Below are 21,712 nucleotides of genomic sequence, written 5' to 3'. Positions count from 1 at the left end.
AGGGAAATGCTTGTTGGATGAAACAAGATTAATGTTCAGCTCAAATATGAAACCGGCATTTAAGCAGAAGTTTCTGATAGAAAAGAAGTCCCTGTGGTAGCTGTGGGGGGAGGGATGTAGAGAAATGCCTTTGCTATTACACTTAGTTTGGTCTCTAAAATAGAAAAAAAGGTGAATTTTGTATTTGTATGAGCTTGCGTTAATGCCATTTCCATGCATCCCTAAGAAATGAAGGGGTCTGATTACAGAATTTGATTTATTGTCTACAATTGTGGTACAAAATGGCTGTTGCAAAAAATTATTTCCCCAGGTAAGAAAATGAGCACTCGGTATATTGGTAATGATGAAGTAAGAAATTTGAGAATTACTTCTTCACCTAAAATTCATGGTTTATTTCATAGTTTCACTGACGGAATTTTTCATTTTCTTCAATGATCAGTCACAACTCTCACCTCTCTGGTATGTATATACAGAAGTGTTATGTGCCAGCCTTGGCAGGTACAACCACAAACCAAATGAGTGTTTTTACAGAAGACAGTTTGCTTTTATAGTGATCACGCACTGATGTGAACATAGACTAAAAATAACAAATGTTGTTTTAATAAGGATTTTTTACAGTAGGCATAGATATAAAAGTTTTTTCAAATTATTTTCACAGGTATCACTGAACATTTCATAGCTGTCTGTTACAGAAGCACCGCAAAGTGCTTTGAGTCTTTCATTTATTATACACAGTTAAAATATATTACACTTCTGAAGGTATCTTAAATCACTGAACAGTTTTGCTAGCATCTTAATGAGCCAAATGGGAGTAAAAGGCAGTCCACATTCATTATGTGAATATAGAGTAAGGTGTTAGACATCCTATGAACTCATTGCTCATGTTCTCAAAATAACCATGGTGATGAGACCTGAAAGACAAGAATTAAGAACTAAGCACTTTGATTTCACGCAAAATAAAACATTTAAAATAAAGAGTTTACTCTGCCACAGGCCAGAAAATATGGTAAAAGTGCATAAATACATGCAGAAAGCATCTATATATACACTTAAATATTAGAAGTATGGCTCCAAATTTTGATGTAGTCAAAAAATCAACGCTGAAGTGTGGTGCATGTAATAACTGAATGTCAATGAAGATATAAATACTCCAAACAATTACTGATCTCTCTACTGGAAAATCTTAACACTGAACTTCTGACTTGGGTAAGTGTAACACTAGCACCTAAACCCCATTTTTCTTGGGGGCCAGTTATGGGCAGTGTCATTCGAATGCTGAATCATCAGTAAGGCAGATTAGTTGAAGGCTCCAAGGCTTTTTTCAGCTCTGTGCATAGTAACTGATCAAAGACCAGTTTTACACAAAGATGTTAAGCTTCCTTGTCAGTCTGCAGAGGGAGCTTTCAACAGACTCTTTGTTGTGACCTTTAAAGAGGGAAGAAAAAAAGAACTGCTCTGATAGAGGTTAAAAACAATTAAAACCAGATGAAAACAGGAAATAGGGGCTAATAAACTTACTCATGACACACTGCAAAGTTAATTTTAATTATGTGCTGATACAGGAAAAAACCCCCAAATCTGCAGTTCTTAGCCATGGGTTATATTGCACAAGGTAAGGGAAGAACATAAGGGGTCCCTGAATTCCAGCCTTATGTAACATCAAAATAACAATTTATCAGTTCTTGGGCAATCTCACTTTCTTGCAGGCTCAGATGATGTCACTGTAACAGCCTTTCAGTTCAGAGATCTTGGCTAAAGCCTACAGATCTCACCATGGATAAAGACATTTCTGAGACTATTTTATCTCCTGCCACTCCATACTGATGGAACTTGGCTACTTTATGAAGATGGTGAAGGCAGAAGCATGACAGAACAGAGCTGCAACATTGCCTTCCATTAGATCAGCAATTTATCCCTTAAAGAGGAACTACAGCTCAGCTATTTATTTAGGTCTGTATTGGTTCAGACAACCAGTGCTCCCACAGCTGCTGGATCCTTAGCTTGGATCAATTCCATCATCACAGACGAAGAGCAGAGGCTTCTGGAGAACAGCTTATACCACTTGTACAGGGACTTCCAGACAATAAAGGGTTTAACTCATTTCTGTTTATCAAATACTTCTCAAATATCATATAGTCCTGTCAGTGTGATATAACAACCCTTGCCAATTGGATTTGCTCCACAATCCAGTTGTACTTCCTTGTGGAAGAAAGTGGTTTCAACTTCTCAAGAGCAATTGACTTTCTACATGAGCAAGAGTTGCACACAAAAGAATCTGTCCACGAACACTAAAAATGCTGCCAGCAAAGAAGTCAAAACCTGTCAAAACTTCATAGGCAATCAAGAAACAGGTTCAGTTGCTGCAAATGTATAAAGTCAAAGGGCTTAAAACTGTAGCTGGCACAAGCAGAACTTGGAGTCATTTTCAAAAGCAGAGATAAAAACAAAGTGAGAATTACTGCAAGGTCCGATCTGAGAATTCATCAGCATCAGTTTGGGCAAAGAGCCACAAGTGAGATTTCAAACCACTTCAGCAGATGGACCTTTGTGAGTCAGCAGTGTGCATGAACCAACAAGAACTTGCACTTTTCCCCATGACTACCTCACCTCTAGCTATCAGTTTGAAGCTGCCTAGCTCTTTTCCTTTAAATCCTCATTTCTGCCAGGTAGTGGGACAGGAGAATTGAGTTTAGTGTGACTGTTCTTCAAATCTGAAATAGTTATAGAGAAACAGTCATAACAAATGAAATGTGCAACTCATCTATGCTGGCTAATGCAGGAACAAGTTACAAATCAGGAAGAACTGTGGATGGTAGCGGTCTCAGGGTTTACAACTTACTGCTACATGTATCAGGTGCTTATTAAACAGGTACTGAGAATGAAGCCTTAAAAAACAGCTCATGGGGGCTGGAGGGAGAAACACAGTAACACATTCTACATTCTGCAATAGAGTAACTATTGCAATGCAAGAGTAAGAAACAGCACATTCTATTCAGGTTTGTTGGCAGATGACTGTTGTTGGCCCATCATCAAATAAAGCTGAAATTAGCACGTAGGGGCCTGTGTGCAATAGGTATCAACTCAAATCTGGTCTAAAACACAATAACTAATTTACCCTGCTATCACCACGGCTCTAAATTAAGATCTAAGCCAAGATGCAAACCAAAATGTAATGTGGTGGTTTACCTCCATCCAGTTTCCTGAGGCCACTGGCAAAGACAGGCAAAGTTTTCCAAACTCATAGATGTTGCAGGAAAATGTTTATAAAATCCAAAGTGCTTACCTAAAACATAAGCAGCTACTAACTTTTGATTCACACTTAAGTGGAGGTAGAGAGGCACCAGGGATTCCATTTCCCCCAATGTAGGTAGCATTAGTGCTGCGACACACACTACTCCAAGGAAGACTGTGAGTAAACTCGGTCCCGATGAGGCAGTTCTGTTTTCTGAAAAAGCAAGACAGCACCAACTGTAAGGAATATCTGAATAATATAAACATTAAATATTCTGCAAGAATGTCTGCAGTACATGGAGCTGAAATATCCTCAGATCTTCCTTTTTGCTCTGGAGTTTGCAGGGGGTGGAAGACAACTCTTAAACCCACCCTTCTAAACCTTCTGCATTCTGCGGTGGAGGAGGCTGCTCCCTGTTCTGATGCTGGAACTTGTTTTCACATGACTTCCCAAACCCCTCCCTTCTGGAGGAACAGAGCCTGCCAGGCCTAGTTGCTATATATACACACTCAGGATATCTGGATGTCTCAGCAATGCTTGAGGTTTCCCTGTGCATCCTGATTCCATTCCTTGATATGTTCCTTCAGTGATCAGTAATCAATCAGTTAAGAGCACCCAAAAGACCTGCACAGGCAGGTAACTGCTCACACCTCCTGAATAAAACCCGCCTGCAGCAGAAGCACAGGTTCTTGGGCCAGATGAGCTCCCCTTCATACAGGATTCAAGGGCTACACCTGAGCCAGAGTCTGTTTAAATGCCACAAATTAGTAAAATTTAAATCTTACTCTAAAAACTTTGAGAGTGAGCCACTCTGACAGTTCAGGATTACCAGAATAAGGAAATGCAACCCATAGACAATAAAGACTTCCTCATAGTCTTTATTGCCCTGCACTTTAACAGCTGGAACCTACTCAAAGGCCTACTGTGTCATCTTTGAAAAGAGCTGTTTACATGTTAGCTGAATACCTCTAACCAAATCCTTAAAGCCCATTGGAAAATAGCCAATGTTTTTATCAACTTCTCCTATCCTGAGTGACTAGCAATATGTGCTCTATTTTAATTCCAAAAATCTCTTATTTCCAGGTTGTAGGTTACATGCAAATACTGCAGTTTCTTTGTTTACTGCTTTTCTGTAAGTAAGCGATATAATGTAGTCAACAAGGTTTTTAAGCAGAGAAATAGCATTTGGATTAAGACCAGTATCAGATTGTTCAGAATGGCTCAAACCTCTTTCCTGGAACAACTACCACAGGAGCATTTTGTTCTATGAGCCCGGAGACCTTTGTAGGTTTGCTTTAACTGTGTATCCTACTAATATCTGTTATGAGGTTTCTTTTAATAAGAAGTGTTTCGCCAGCCAACAAACTCAGTATAAATAGTGAAACAGATTCATTTTAACAACATGAACACTCTCAAGGAGCTTCATCTGTTTTCTGGAATTGATTTTTGTTGTCCTGCAAAATATAACAGTGACAAGAACATTTCAGTATAAATCAGTAAAAGTAACAAGAATGTAGACGATCAAGAATCAGTTTAGATTCATTTCAGGTACAACTTGACACTTTTTATCCTACCCCTTCAATTTAACTGTCTGGCCCAGGTTTTCAAGACTCTTAATTCACTTCCTCACGTATGAAACACGCAGTTTTCAGCCACCAACTGTGCTTTTCTGTTCTTGTGGGACAGACAAAGGAATGGGCGGAGAACAGGGAGCACTTTAGAAGATGTTCTGGCAATATTTCCTGCTCATCAGGAAATGGGGGATTAAGGGTTTGGAACAAACTCAGAAGGGGCATATGCTTTTAAAGAGCTCAAGGGAAAGAACAACTACCATCCTTTCACAGATAAATTCCCATTGTCTGTATGAGAACTCCTGGTCCAGAGGAACAGTGGATGCACTCTCCAACGTATGACATGCAAATACAGGGCAGCAAAAGGTCTTTCTTGATTGATCAAGACAGCATAAACAGCATAGCCACAGTTTGGGTTCTTATGTACTGTCATCTTCAAGTGATAAAGACAGCAGTCTTACAGGTACATAAAAAGAATTATTTTAAAACTTATTTCTGTTTATATTTTAAAAATATTTTAAGTCTAGTCTTTCTAGTCACTAGAGCTATTCAAAACTGATTCAGAACACAGGAGGGGTAAAAGATTTCAGCTACCTGGTTGACATAAAGTCTGCTCAAAAAAGACACTTTCAGTCAGGTGTTCTTTTATTCGTTTTTCCTCCTCTTCCTTTTGCTGTTGCTGTTCCTTTGCAGATGGAAGCAGAGTAGCAATAATCTCCTTTTTCCCTAATGCTTTCCTCTGGCTCTGCTCAGACACTTGGAGACGGAATTTATCTATGACACCATAGTAAGAAGCCCGAACATCTCTGTGACGAATCACACTGCAGAGAAAAACAACATTTTCAAACAGATGAACTACTAAGAAGCATGTCCGTTGTGGAATTATATCCTGTATCACAAAGTTTGCCCTCTGTCCTCCTCCTCCAGATAAACTGGAATAATCCAGACCTCCATTACCTCCTCCATCACTCAATGTTCTTGAAGATTTGATCTTACCTCCTCTCTCCCCCATCTCCTCTCAAGCCCATCTTTGCCTCAGTCTGAGGCCAAGCTGCCAACTGATGAAGCAACAATTATCTGAAAGATGCCTCTTCCTCCTGTATCGAAGTTGTTTGATGCTGGCCAGTGATTTTAAAAGGTATGAGGGGACTAGAGTGAACAGGGAAAGGAGTTGGACAGGTGTTTGGCAAGAAAAAGTCCAGCTTCTTGAGGAAACCAGGCTCAAAGCTTTAAAATTCTTCCTCAGAAGCAAAATTCATTCACTCTATGGACAAGAGTCAGACAGGGATTTTCAAAATCAGAAACCCACCATTGAGAGCATGTTTGGAACCTATAAAAAGCACAGCTTTAAAATAGTACTGATCAACAACAAAACAAGATCTCTGAGCAGTGCTGTGCTCAATTGCCTCCACTCTGCATTCATGATTCATCATGAGAATACATATCTAGCATTGAAAAGCTACAACACTTAGGTTTTAAAGTGTATCAGCTCTTAGGGTAAATAAGGATTTCAACTATTTTTCCAAATGTTTTTTTGTGAAAGGTTACTTTGAGTTTCTAAGATAACAGCAGCTAATCTGAAAAACATACGTACAAATAAGAAGGTTGCCATCTCATGGGGGGAAAAAATGACTGTACCCTTAGTAACACAGGATAGTAGTCTTAAAATTGCTTCAAGAAACCGACCTTTGTGATAATATATACATAAAAATGCTGCAAGAAATGGATTTTTGTTTTTCAGTCTTCATTTAAAGGAACTATATCACATCAAGATATCTACAAGCATTAGCACATAGCCAGTGCTTGCAACTGGTATCTAGTTTGAATAGACTATTCAACACAGAAACAGAGACCAAGTCATCCCCTCAGCAAGAGGGCTGCAGCGATGTTTTACATCACTTCAGAGGCAAAGGAGTGTGCCTATGACAGGCTTTCAGCAAGTAGAGTGTTGACTGGGCAGCTGCCTTCACTAAAACAAAAAGCCTTTTCCCCCCACAACCTTAATTCATACAGCTCTCAGCATATCAGCACAGCAGATCAGCTCAAATTTCTTCCTTTAACACTTCCTTTTAAACTGGTGTTCCTACTCCTAGTACCATGGTACTAACTACCAACCTAAACAGAATCTTTACATAACACTGTGCTAGGAGAACATGTATCTGCTGCCAAGCAAGGAGATATTTTCTGCAGACCCTGATAAACAGATACATTCTCCTGTTTCTTTTTAGAGATCATTGCATAATTGGAAGCTCTGTAGAATATCTGTTTATCTGGCAACTGGCCACACTTGCATAGTACTGCTCATATCCTAGCAGTAAACAGTGTCCTTAATCAGCAACCACTGGAAAGGGATGGGGGGTTTTGCTGCACAGAAAAACCCCCTTGGAACATGTGTATGTCTTATTTTCCTTTATTTAATAAAACCCATTTGTTTAACCAAATGAATCAAGCTTGTGTAAATGTCTGCTGAAGACTGGAATAGCTCACTGATACACTGGTATATTCTGACCTGTTTCGTTCCATTTTTAGCATTGTTGCCCCAGCTCACTGAAACTTTCATAGAAACTAGTTCCATGTTTTAAATTAGTTTTTTTTTCTAGTTCCATGTTTTAAACTTCCTTTCTATTTGGTGAGTCCTTGGAATTTTTCAAATTGCACCTAAAGAAAGCAGTCTACAGGAATAAAGAGCCATTCGCCAAGCACACTTATTATTTATCAGACAAAAGGTTTCTGTATATGGCCATTTGTTAGCCAGAGATTCCAGGTAGTGTTTTACAGTTTGAAAAATGTCTATTCAAAAAGTTCAGTCTGCTCTTATAGGTACTTCAGACTTTCTTCAGCTGTATCTGTACATCAGCACAGAAATAATGTGGCAAATAGAACATAAAGAGAGTTGGTCTATTTTAGCTTATACACCTACTCTTCTTCAGCTTTCAGCAGCCTACAGACCCTGTACATTACTGTGGTCACTTAAGCAGCCTCCTTCTGTTCTGAGTTACTGGGTTGACACCTGACAGGAGAGACAAAGGGAAGACACAGAGATCTGAGAATGAGAGGGGTGGTCAGGGTGAAAGGTAGGCAAAACTACCTTTATTAACATGGCCCAGGAACATGTGCTCAGTAGAACTGCATACATTTCCATTTTGCCAATCTACAAACAAGTATTTCTCACAAACAAATCCCAGCCCTGGGGGTTTTGCTTTTCTTGTTATTTCTAACAAAAAGGTGCTCTGAGGAGTCTCATATTACTCTCATTCCTGGTTTACAAACTACCTTACAAGATGCATTTACTGGCATTTTATACTCAAAGACAAAATTAAAGAAGGACATATCTCCAATATCGTAATACCTCTGCTCTAGAGGGAAAGAATAGCAAAAATCAGAGCCACAAGTATACATGAGATTATGAAAACATATCTTTATCCAACTTGTATTTTACAACATGCATGCTGTCGTTTACAACCTCTTAAATAAAGAAAGAAATTAAGATAATAAAATGTTGTATATTAGGAAAAAACCCAACCAACTTCTACTTACATATCAACACAGCACTGAGGCTTCACTGCACCAGTAGCATCCACCACCGCGTATTTATTTGGAGTAGTACAAAGAACTGCAAGGAAAACGACAGGAGTGGTAACAAATAATTAATTAATACATCACCAGCTTCATTAACAGATACATGTAGAGACACGACTTTGTTTTTGTCACAGACACGATTCGTTACATGAATTATAATTGGAGATCACCAACTAGCCCTTAAATAGAACTTAACCTAAGAAACCCACCTTTGAATTTTAAGGCAAACTCATAGGGGTTATATAGAGTCAACACCTGCTTGTGTGTTGACTGGTCATCTGCATAAAATATAAGTTCTGTAGGAAAAACAAAAACAGGAAGATTTCCTTCCACTAACTCTGGCTGTCTTTTTTGTTGCTGCATTGGCACTGAATCCTCCTTGCTGCTTCTTGTGTTCTTATGATTTTGTATCCTCAGAGACTTCAGTTTTTGAATCGTTTAAGAATTCCAAAGCATTTTGGCAATTCTAAAGGAAAAAATGGGAAAAAAAGAGAAAAGGCAAGAAGATTATTTCCGTAAGTCTGTACTAAACTGAGGCAGTTAACAAAGGTGTAAAAATATAAAACGTGATGCTTGATTATGAATCTACCTCTACTCATGTTCCTTCAAAAATACTGAGAAAGAAAAAATATTTGCACTGGGTTTCCATCTATTTAACAAACTGTTGTAAATAAATGGATAAGCACCTCTCCAGTGTATCGTGGCAGCATTTGGGGGCCCAGTCCATGACTAGGGCTGCTTATGCTGGGTCTCTGCAACACAAACCAAATGACAGCAAAAAGAAATCCCATCCTTGCCTCAGGACACCAACACCTGAGAAACACTAGGGCAGAAATGAGGAAACACAATGACACTGAGGCAGCAGGAGTCACTGTTTAGGCAGGAACCTTTCCGTGGGGATGACCTCCCCGGAGGAGGTATAACAAGTTAGGAATCTCCTCAACTAGGCACCCAGGTATGTCAAATCCCAGGGATTCAGAACAAAGGAATGGGGAACACCTCTATGTCTTGTTCAAACTAAACTCCCTGTTCCAGCTGCATAGTTACAGGCAATGAATGGAAAAATGACTGGGATGAGTAACACCAAACAGATTTGTGATTTACTATTTTATGAAGAGACTACAGGTTTTCTATCACCACTGCCTCTAACCAAAGTATGATCCCCCCCACAGTTCTGTTTTATTTTGAGTGACATTCCAGAATTAAACCAGAACCCATGACCCAACCAAGAAACAATCCCAAATATAATTCATAAAATAGAATTAAGGCCAGACTCCTCAGCACACATACCATTGACTTTACACATGACAGAGAGAACAAAGTCTTCTCCTCCCCCAAAAACTTCATATTTCACTGCAGCTTCTATAGGTTAATTATCAAACTGAAGGCGTCCTTTGAGGTCTAACTTTATAGTAAAAAATATTAAAAGAACAAAAAGTTCCTGCTGACTCATTAGATGTCATTTCCACTTCCCATAAAGCTTTTTAAAACAAGGTACATTTCACCTATTCTCCAGCCCAATACACTGGTTTAGTTGCACCTTAAAGAATTTAGTTTCTGAAATTTCTAGCAGCAAATAGCCCAAACATTATGAACAATCAAAAACAAATGCTTGTTTCTGCATTCTAAACATCATGATGATCACATTTCCAAGCACCAGATACGTATTCCATACTTGAAACATGACACACATTCACGTGTTTACTAAAGTATCTGTCATACCATCAGATTTACAGGTTCTGATTCTTATTCACAAACGAAGCTTTTAAATTTATTTATTTAGTTATTAAAATAGCAAATTATCCCTGTAGAATCTAAATTCATGGGTCTCACTGGAATGTCTTTCCCCATGATCCAGTTTCTTTTCAGAGTACAGGCTTGTTTCCACTTCACTGAAATGCTACTAATAATATTCCGAAAACAAATCCCCAATGATAGTGTTCCAAGCTGATGTTCTGTTACCTTATTAAGAAGAGCCTAGAAAAATAAATGGCTCTGTAAGTGGCAATTCGGGTTCTGAGTGCTTCTTGGAATTATGGTGAATCCCTTTTGTTTCAGAAGAATCAACAAACTCTGGAATGACTTTGTACAGCAAGTGTAAGTATTATTTCTTGAACAACTTCATGTACTATTGCAAAGTGAGTTTCATTGTTCCATTCAAACATATTAAGACTATATGAAAAGCTAATGTGGAAGAACTGCTGGCTTGTAGGAATACAAAATAACTTTTGATGCTTGTCATAGGCAGAAGATTAAGAATTATTTATTTAAATTTCTTTTACCAAAGTTAGCTCAATGCAGTATGCAGTAAGAATATGTTGGAATCTTTGGTTCTCATACCTATCTACACTGTGCACGTCACGTGTAACAGAAATACAGGCAAACTTTGACATTAACAAAAGGGATTTTTAAAATAAATGTTTTAAGCTACCATAAAACCAACGGCGAGCTACTGCTACACAACTTAACTGACTATATTTAATAAAATTTTCAAGTATTATTTATAATAATCAGTATTATTTTGATGCTTTAGGTTTTTTTGAAACACTGCACATGTTCCATTCCAATTCCTGGCTTCATACCACATCTCCAGTTTCTTCAGCTCAGTCCATGGCAAGTGTTCGGTGTCCAAAACCCCACAATTCTCAGTACCAGTGGAGGTATGCATCACTACGCCTACCAACAGGCTCATTTTTGTTACACATCTGTGGAAAACAGTGCGCAAACCTCCCAGGATTCCACAACCTGCATGTGGAAAGCCACCAATCTTAAAAAAGTATATCCCATTATTGCTTCCTTTTCCTATTTAACTTGGCTGGATGAGGAGCTACTGCCCAAACTGGCAAAAGTAATGTCTGGCAAACCCAGGCCTATAGTAGACACATTTACTGACACAGCAGTGTCATTCAGGGGATAAATTTCTGGATTCCTAAGAAAGCAACCAGTATCCTTTTTGAGACAACAATTTTAGCTTAGAAGTCACCTTGCTGGGACATCTCACCAAGTGACAGTAGCAAAAGCACTTTTCCCAAAGACTGATTGATAAACCACATATACACTAGGGAAATGTGATGGTTTAGTGTTGATAGTCTTGATAACAGCCCGCCTTTCCCATCAATGAGAAACTGCCAACACTTCTACAGATAAAGTTTGTATCACCAGAACTACTCTGCCCAGATTAACCCCACAGCAGCTCTAATGGTGAGAATAAGGTCACGTACCCCAGACAGTACATGAACAGAAGCTTGGCTGCCACTCTTCTGCACCTCCACTACAACACAACCACTAAATTTTGTGGTCAATAGTCACCACGATTACTTGCAGCACATAAAGGTAAGCATAAGCAAATCTGTCTCAACCCAGGATCTGTGGTCTCAGGCCTGTGATTTGCACTGCATAGATGGGCTGATCCCAGCAGCACCAATAAAATTCCCGCAGGAGCAGGGATCTGTCAGAGGTAACACTCGCTAGGGCAAGCGTGTAATACCTGAACAATGCCAGCTCATTTCCCAGTGCTCTTTGAAGTCCTGACAAACAATTGTCACTGATATTTTTTCAGCACAATAAGGACCTTTCCTCCCTGAAGTTACTAAATATATACTGCTGGTGTCACAATAGCACAGCTCTGCCAGTGTTTCCTTTGAAATCCCTTTCTTCATAAATTTAACTTGACAGAGAAAAACATGAAGTGAAACGTAACTTCTCTCCAGGGTCAGAAATAACATCAATTGTGATTTGTTTTTACTTAACAAGTGTCTGCTGAATAAATAAATCAACTGAGGAACTTTTTTGTTCCCATTTTAACTTCCAACAACCTCATCACCATGGCTTCCCAGTGCATTTGTTGGTTGTTTTTCTTCATAACAACTGCAAATAACTACAGAATGTCATCGGGTAAACACTTCATTCAGAAGAAAACCTCTTTACAGTCATGTCTTCACAGTGCTGTTTTAAAAGTTGCCAAATTACAGTGTAATCTACTTTTGTTACATCTCATGATCTACCCCTTAAATCTACACAAGTCTTTCTACACTATAGACTCAGTAAAATTGATGCCTTTTGAGTGCATATTTACAAAATAAACTACAAAGTCTTCTTCAAAATTCCCTTCCATGCCAAGCTGAGCAATCACTTTAAGCTACATGCAAATGCAGCACAGGATCTAAAGCACTCCACAAACATTTTGTTTCTCCAAAATGTTTTGAAGGCCTCAACTCGTACTTATGCAAACCAGTGTTTAAACTACCTGCAATTATTTGGGAGCGTCACCCAATGAGAGCACAGAGCCAGTAACCAGGATGGCTGGATTCCATTATTGCTAACTCTGTCACTGACACTCCATGACCTTGAGCAAGTTGGTTAACCTCACCTCAATTTGCTGATCTGTGAAGGTACATACTCTGCAAAGTATTTCAGTAGGTGGATGGTCCTCTTTGAACTGGCAGAACTGCTCTGATACTTTGCAAAACTGCTACTGTTTACCCCTTCACAGGATGATGAGAAATGTCATCAGTAACTGTCTCCAGGATGCTGTAAAATGAAATAGTCTCAGAGCATTAACTACTAGCATGGGTGACCACACGCATAAATCATGCTGATACTGACAGCAAAATTGTCCTAATGGACCACATTACTTTTTTCAATGCTGAAAAGGTGACTAATAAAAGGAAATATTCAAATGCAACTAAGAGGTATGAAAAGCAGTGAAAAATTAAGTAACAGCTGTGCATTGCTTCTGATCCATTCTGCTACAGGCTCACAAGAATCGTAGAGAATACATTCAAGGGCACATGTGCTTCAGTCTCTATTTTCTCACTTTCAGTTTGTGTTTAATGCACTAAACTGGCCGATTATTTAAACGTGTACTGTGCTCATTAGAGCTGCGTGGCCCCAAACCGCCTCAGATTAACAGAGGGGAGCACTCTTCCCTGAGAAAGCGACAGGAGGAAAAGCGTTCCGAGCCGTGCCTACTGCCGGCAGGGCACGGCGGTAATTGCACACTCTTAATTGATCCTCTTTGTTCTCCAACGAGGAGCAGCAGCGATACGGGCTGAGGCAGCTGCGCGATAACGGCGCCTCCCGCAGCCGGCTCGGCACCTCCGCGCCGCCCCCAGCCCGGCCCCGCCGCACCGCCCGGCCCGAGCCCCGGCCCCGCACCGCTGCCCCTCGGAGCGACCCCCAGCCCCACAGCCGACCCCGCACTGCTCGGAGCGAGCCCCGGCCCCGCGGGGAAGCGGCACTAAGCCGGGGCCTCAGAGTGCGGCCGCCGCCCCGCTCCCCATCCCGGCCCCGCCGCGCTCCCGCAGGGCCTGCGGAGGGCAGGGGCGGGAGGCCGGGGCCGCGCGGGCCGGGACAGGCCAGGCCAGGCCAGGCCGCAGATGTCGCTCCGCTCGCCCGCCCCGTGCCCGTTGTCGCCCCCCGCCCCGACTCACCCGCCCGGGGCCGCTGGTGCGGGCTGGCGCGGCGCCCCTTTGTCCGCCCGTCACTGCGGGCAGCGCTGGGGCTGCCGGGACCGACCGGCCGCCGCCGCCGCCGCGTCACCGCCCCGCCCGCCGCCCGCCCCCGCCGCCATGTCGGGGCTGCCCCGGCACGCCGAGCTTCGGCGGCCTCGGTGCTGCGGGGTTCGGCGCTGCTTGCCCCGCCCGGGCAGCCCGGCGGCACCGCCGGCTCCCCGGGCAGTGGGGCTTGTGCGGCCGGCCCGGCGCCCCTCACCTGCGGGGAGGTGTTTTTTGATGATACTTCATCTCATCTCGCGGTTCCCGAGGTCTGACCCCGTCCCGGAGGCGTTCTTACCCCTCTCCCGGCTCCCGCTGCGCTCGGGGCCACCGTGTGTTCTACCCTGCGGGGTCCCAGAGCAGCTCGGGCTCACCTCGATGCCGCCCATCGCTGGCAGGTCCCCCGGTGGAAAGGTCGGCCAGTGTCCCCCCTGGGCTGAATCAGAAGTATTAGCGAGCCGAACATACAGCCGTGACCGTCTGATCATCCAACAGGACGCCTTAAATGGGACACACTGTCCCGGTGAACACTTCCATGCTGTTACCTTTATCCTGTATTCCTCTTATTTACTTAATGTGCTTTCATTCAATTAGGCTGTTTGTGGACTTCAGCTCATATTATGCATTATCCACTGTATCATCTTCCCTTGGGTTTTTTTCCCAACTTCCCCTCTGGATAATACAAACAAATCCGTGTGTAATCACCACCCAATATCATCCCAAACGTCAAGATCTTTAATGCAGCAAAATGTTTTTGTTGCAAGTCAGGTGGATAATTAAGGTTTATATTGAGCCACCCAGTACAGGATTGCAAAATCTTTTACCCATTACCAAGCTCTACCCCTCAGTGAAATGAACACACATCCGTGGTGAAATAAACACAGCAGCCACGAATGTTTCACAATAACAACATGAAAAAATCCAGAACAGGAAGTAACATATTTTGGCTATTTAAAATCATGGAAGACATTAAAGAAATTCTAAAAAGTATATTTTCTAACTTCGGCAAGATGTGTGTATTAGCACTCACCTTTTTCTGCAGATCTAATGGTTCTAAGAAGTTCAGTCTTACAGCCACAAATTACATAATATTGTTAAATTATTATATATATAAATTATAACCTTGACAGAATTTCTGAAAATGTATGCAGTGAAAACTGGCAAAAAAAATTTTTTTCTTGATGAGTGTAAATCAGTTCAGATTTTAACATGTTTAAAAATAAACTGGAATTCTTGTTTTTAAAAAGATTATCAGAATTCAGCCTTTCAGGATACGTTCAGAAATTACTACGGTTTTACTGAGAGTTAATCCAATGGAGGGTGTTCCTGATTTTGGAAACCTGTCTCAGGAGAAGCAGCAGACATAAACATGCTTCAGAGATATTCAAATTAATAACAAACAGAATGATCAAATAAAAACGTAATCTAAAATGGCTAGGCTTAAAAGCACATTAATTAGACAAATTGGTATTTTCCAGTTCATCCAGTTCATTTACAAAGAAAGTTCAGACTCTCTAAAAGCAGGTTTTATGTCCGCCTCTGTAAGTTTCCCAGGATCCAACTTTTTTCTGTCACACATTTGATAAGGTTTGCATCCACCTGTTGAAAATCAGGAATAGTGCTGGTCTCCTTCCTCTCTCATGCATCGACCACTACAGCTAGTGTCCAGGTTATTTTGTGACTTTTAAAAGCCCTGCGTTAACTCCAATTAAATGTGAAAACTTGTATGCGTGCGAGTAGGACTCGGTGGTGTTCTGTCCTTGCTGCTGGTGCTGACGCCTCGGAGAGCACAAAGCCTCATCCCTGACAATTGTGCAGTAACGTGCCCTTGGGAGAGACTGCCCACCCCAGACATTCCTAAAGGTACGTGTGTGCCATGGCTGTTGAACCAGCGCTGACATGTGCTGAAACATCCCAGAGCTGTTTGTTTTGGGTCACGCAGACAGCCTGGCTTGGCACCGTCTCGCTGCTCTTCCCGTGCCTCGCAGCCAGGCTCGCTGCCTCCGGGGGATTGAAAACGATGGAGACGGTGAGTGCAGGATGCCCAATGCCGGGTGCTCTGGGAAGGCTGCTCAGGTGCGCCAGGGGAGATGGAGGCTGCTGCCTTGTGCGGCAGTAACTGGGAGTTATCTCAGATCTGTGGGAATTTCTCTCTTTTATCGTTAGGTCATTGTTTCTTTTGCTTTCTCCTTTTCGGGCTGCTTTATTCTGCCCAAATAATTAATTATTTCTGGGATCAGAGGAAGACTGAGGTTACATCCCTTGTTATAATGCTGGTAGAGCAGGGAAAAGACAAGAGGACAAAATGTGGATGAAGAAGACAACAGAAATACAAATGCAAAGGAGCAGAGACATAAGGTGCAGCAAAGAATCTGCAACAAGTTTGTCAGGTCACCTTAAGTATGATTCAAGGTGTAAAAAAATGTTGTTCCTGCAGCCTACATTTGGTCCTCTGATTTTTTACCTACCTTAGAAACCGCTGTGAGTTACCTAAAAGCATTGTCTAGTCTTCTGTTACATAAAATATTGCCTCCTTACAGCATGAAACCTGACTGTGGAGTGTGCAGAGATGAAATGCTCCTGGATGACTCTGTGATGGTTTTGGTTGCTGTGGTGATTATCCATCTGTTTAAATACTTCATATGGGAGATTCACAACTCATTTATCATGGAGAAGATTTTCTTACGTTGTGAGAAACACAGCATTATGCCTGATTCTTGTAATTTTACACACTTGACTTGGCAGTATATTCCACTTTATCTGCCATGGCATAAGGACATGGTATAGCATTTATAAACAGAGGGTACCATACTTGGGTTCTGTGTTCACCACTAGCCCAGTAGGCCTGGAACATTGGCACATGTGTGCTGGCCCCTGCAGTTGCAGAGGCTGACTGCAAACACTTCATGAGGGGCCTCCTTTAATGAATCCTCAGTCTGAAGAAGTCACACAGATCAAATTGTTTGTTTACAAAGTCTGATATGAAAACAACATGCGAGCAGATATGAGAAAACGAAATATTTTATATATCTGAATCTTACCAATAGCTCATAATGCATTTAATTCTTACTAGATGTTTTGTTTTTCTTGACAGTTCCCTTCTCCATGGCACAATGTGGCAGATCCTCTTTGGCTTTGAAGTAACTCAGGAAAGGGAGTGATGTATCTGCCTTGCCATTCGCACTCATGTTGTCTTTCTGTAGCAAATGACTGGAGTTTTCTTTCTAGTTAATACCAATTTATTAAAAAGTCTCCATAACAGATTTTTTTTTCACTTTTAAAGACTAGCAGAAGAAACAATACTGCATTTAAACTAGCACCCTAAAGCAGCATACATGTTCTGACTTACAACAGAAACAAGAATTTTTCAACCTAAATTGTCCAACCTGTTCTCGTAACTTTAATTTGCAAGCAAAATTGTTTTGGGTTTTTTTAAACTTGCTTATGTAGCAGGTTTTCAAATTTCCCCCCTCCAGTGGCAGCAAGCTGTATTCCCATTCCCGGTCACTGGGGACTTGGATGTACTCGTGTGTATTTTTTGTGTCAGAGGTTAGACTGTTTGTTTTTATGACTAATGATGTGGACCTTGGGAGCCACATATCTAAGCACTGTTGAGGAAATATCTAGACTTCTGTTAAAGTGTAATCCCTTTCAGGGCATGCCTATACAGGAGAGTTAGACAGCTCAAAGCTCTCTCTGCCCATGCTCCCCACTGGCTGGAGCCAAGCCAATTCCATCTTAGGAATCTTTTAGTTCAGCTCTCTGCCTGTGCTGCTGGGTCTCTGAGATGTACCTGTGGGCACGGTGAACACAGCATGCCTGAGAGCCACATTGCTGCAGAACAGATAAAATTATTTGAGGAAAATACATCCTAAAGTGTCACTGTCTTTAAAATACTGAATGTAAACAAGGGCAGGTTTCATGCATGCTCAGTGAATAAGGCTAAGTGTATGATCTAAGGGATCAAGTCCTTCTCAGGTCTGGTACTGAGTGAATTTTGCCCAAAATGTGCTTGCATTACACTTTAGACAGGCATCAGGGTTCACTTCCTTGTACTTGGTGTCTTATGGTTCTTCATGTGAGAGCTCCTGACATGCTGTGCTCCTAAGCCATATGAAAAAAGCCATAATTGAGTCTTAGACACTGTGGTATTTATAATAATTTTGAAACCTCAGAGAGAACAAACATTTAGAGGTTTACAGACAGTCATCATCTTTATGAAGTGTAGGGTCTATTTCTGCATTGTCTGCAGGACCCTGCTGAGAATCTCCATGTCCTGCTCATTGCAAAGCTGCAAACCCAGCATGGGCTCTACTTTTTCCAAGGATGTGCGCATACATCTCTTATAAATAAGCAGTTATGGTTGTTTCATTAGACTTCTAATAACATCTCAATTTTATTTTCCTTTCAAAGATGTTTATTCAGTGTTGACACATATTTATAATAACATCTCAACAGTAAGAGTCTATCCTGTCAGATTTACAGCTATTATAAAATATGATGCTATCTGCATACAAATGGATGGTGGGAGCCCTACAGACATTTCCCCTATTATTACTGCCTAAGGAAGCAATAAAAATTTAACATTTACCATTGGAAACACCTGCAGAGATTAAATTAAAACTAGATTATATGCTTATCAGTTATATGTTACAAAACCAAACTCTTTAGAGATTAACATAAAAATCATTGTTATCAAAATCTTATTAAAAGCTTCAGTTGATACGCTCCATTTTGCACCTCTACTGCTCAAGCGTTCTCCATGTGTGACTTATTGAGTCTTTGTGCAGCTGTAGGGAGGGGAGGCAGGGCAGCCTCACTGACAGCTTTGCTATTGCCTCAGCAAATGCCTACCCTGATATTTGTATTTGTCCTTCCCTCTCTGATCCCAGCCACTCTCTGAAGGGCTCTCCACACTGCATGCTGTGTTTCTTGAGCATGGCACCAAGACAGGCTCCAGGCTTCCTCATGGAGTTCTGCTGGGAATTACTCTGGAGAGCACTTGTCCTTCCTGCTGAACTCGTTCCTTAGTATGGTCAGCAGGAGCAAGACAAGGGATTTTAAAAGGCTAGAAGCTGAGGACAAGGAGCTGCTATTGCTCCTAAGCAGATGGTCTTGTGTTTAGTTTGTGCAGTCTTTGACATGTTGCAAACACGCTGCAGAAAAGAGAGACCTGGGAGGCAACTGGGCTGGAGTTGATCTCTGACCTGGAAATTCAAAATGCTTCTGGATTTGGGCTTTGCTGCTACCAACGATTGAGAAGCTTAGAGTGCAGATAATCTACCTGCTCTGGCTCGAAGAGGACATGCAGATCCTACCTGTGCCTGATTTGCACACGCAGTGGTTAGGGTTTATTTCTCCATCTGGTATTACAGTGACCTCTTTGACTCCAGGCATTAGAAGCAACCTGCCTTGGGCATATTCCAAACTGTGTATGGGAGGGTACCACTCATGAACAGCCTGAATTGCTTACATGAAGGCCCAGGCCAAAACCCCCTTTGATTGTGGAGATTCTCCTGAGTTTGGTGGATCTGGAGGAGGTCACACTAAGAAGAGGTTAAGATCGTTTTTGCTGTGATTGTAAAATAATCAGAGTCATGTAGTTTACCAAAGGCCAAACACGAAAAAGGATTAAGGAGTGTCAGACCATGGTTTCCTCAAGACATCTAATCTGAAGACAAATTTGATGTAGGGAAGCTTCTGGTGATTTTTTTCCAACCCCTCACCATCTCCTCTGGTGTGTTGGCACTGACTGTAGCATTTAGTTAATGAATGAGAAGTGTTGGGGGAATCCAGCTTAAAAAACCCCCTACAACAACTACTTAAGTTTATAAAAATAGACAAAATAGGGCATAGACCTATCGTGTGAGGAACGCAGAGCCAAAGAAACAGAGTAGAAATGGCTGGGGCTTGCTTTGCAGGGTACAAAAAATGTCTGTGCAACCATGGCCTAACATTTTAAGTAATAAGGGTTTGCTGGCCAGCTGATTTTCACTGAAATAGGTTAGGGAGTGTTCAAACAAGTATATCCAGATCAGAGGGGTGGTAACCTATTGCTGGGCAATGCTCACCAGCCTCTGGGCAGACTGGGGGAGGACTGTGCTGTCAACAGAGCTGGATTTGGGAGGAGACGTGTCCACAGCCTGGCTCCCAGCACTGTCGCAGCCTAACCCAGGCCTGCAGAGTGCCCCTGTCTTGGAACAGCTGGAGTGTGCACTTTGCCTTCCCTCATGCCTGCAGGGACAGGCATACATTAGCATTTTTACAACAAGCTCTCCTTTGAGGGGAGGTAATGGCCAGACCCGATCACTTCAGCACCAGCCATGGGCACATTCCAGCTCTCTGTGGAAGCCTGAGTTCTGTCATTTTACTTGGACAAATCATCATATTTAACTTGGAAAGGCCTGCTCATCCTCTCTTGCTCCACTTTCAGGCTCTGAGCAGAGTGAATTATAGACAGGGGGATTTAAGATTTCATTTTTCATAAATGATGCACGTTTTTGTATGTACATACCTATAGCCAAGATGTAGAAACTCCTTAACTGTAGTCTGAATTTTCCTTCATTATTATGCTAAATAATTCACTTCTGCTGCCACTAGAGGTATAACATTCACTTGAACAAATACCAAAGGAAACATTTAGTTGGAAACCTTGCCTGTATTAATATTTCATTTTTCAAATAATGTTTTTGATCTGTGTTCTTTTGGAGGCCTCAGCCTACTTTGCCTATTCCTGTTGGGCAGCCTTTCTTTTATTGAACTACAGCTGGCTACTCCTGAGATGAAATGCCACTTTGTGATTAAAGGGTACAGAATTGAGTGCTCATTTAAACTGCATAAAAAGCTAAATTATAGTATCAGTCATTGTATCAATCATCTGTGACTACCTCATGTGCAGCCTTGTACCAACACATTCATAAGTCTCATTCTACATCAATTCTGGTGCAAATTTACATTTATTCTGAAATGCAAACATAACAAAATTTATTTTAAATTAATTTGCTTCCCTCCCCCCCCCCCCCCCCCCCCCCATGTAATAACCAGTTCTCAGATATAATCTCCCTCTTGAAAGTCATGAAAATGTCAGTGGGGACAAGGGTAGAAATGAAGTTTCCAGATTTCCTTTGGCACTGGTAGGAGAATTGCTGCATAACCTGGGGTTTCAAGGCAGATCTGCAGCACCTACCTGGTCTGAGTGCAGCCCAAGGGATGGCTCAGCTCAGGGGTGATGGCTTGTGGTAAGGAGTCTAAATGACACCTGGCCACAACCTGGTGGGGACATAATCTTTGTCTGTTCGAAGTCTGTAACCTTTCTTTCAAAATGTTCTGCCACACTCAGAGCCAGGCATTGCTCAGCCGGGGCTGTGGAGCCGCGGGGAGGTTTCTGTGGGCACTGTCTGCTGTGCCACCACCAGCTCTCCCCACTACGTTCGCCTTCCCCCTGCCGTTCCATGTGCTCTTCCCACCTCCCCCTCAGCTGGGCCCGAGCAGCGCAGCCCAGCCAGACGCCAGCGCGGGAGCGAGAATGGGGACAGCAAGTGACACCAGTTGGAGCTACAAACCTGCATGGAGAGCAAGCCTCAAAACAACTTTCCTGCCGCGTTCTCCTTGCAGGACTGCACCCACCTCGCTCCAGGGAGAAGTGGAAGAAAGCAGGAAACAGCACCATGATCTTTCACCAGTTTTGTGAAGTTTAATTTGCTAGCTTGGGCAAAATTGCAGCATTCAGAAAATAAAGGTGTGATGGTTAGACTGAAACATGGGCTCTAATTCAGAATCCCCTGAACTGCAGCATAGTGTACCCCCTGCTTTATAGGCACTGGGCTACTTGTCAC

The 21,712-nt window shown here is 42.0% G+C and overlaps 1 protein-coding gene across 4 annotated transcripts; it reads right to left on the bottom strand.

Moving 5' to 3' along the window:
- Positions 1–368: 368 nt before the first annotated feature.
- Positions 369–14,114, bottom strand: MOSPD1 (motile sperm domain containing 1). Of its 4 annotated transcripts, none has more exons than XM_082289403.1 (6): positions 14,095–14,114; positions 8,592–8,848; positions 8,341–8,416; positions 5,398–5,624; positions 3,284–3,445; positions 369–911 (listed from the first exon to the last, which is right to left on the bottom strand). In XM_082289403.1, the coding sequence occupies exons 2-6, from the start codon at positions 8,743–8,745 to the stop codon at positions 880–882; spliced, it is 651 nt and encodes a 216-aa protein (XP_082145529.1). In that variant the 5' UTR covers positions 8,746–8,848; positions 14,095–14,114; the 3' UTR covers positions 369–879. The 4 variants fall into 4 exon arrangements, with proteins under 4 accessions (XP_082145529.1, XP_082145527.1, XP_082145528.1 ...); XM_082289401.1 differs by lacking the exon at positions 14,095–14,114 and adding an exon at positions 13,815–13,921; XM_082289402.1 differs by lacking the exon at positions 14,095–14,114 and adding an exon at positions 12,752–12,883.
- Between the last annotated feature and the right edge of the window lie 7,598 nt (positions 14,115–21,712).

Source organism: Coloeus monedula (genome assembly GCF_965178545.1).
Source record: "Coloeus monedula genome assembly, chromosome: 12".
Taxonomy (NCBI): Eukaryota; Metazoa; Chordata; class Aves; order Passeriformes; family Corvidae; genus Coloeus; species Coloeus monedula.
This window is presented reverse-complemented; position numbering and strand designations above follow the sequence as displayed.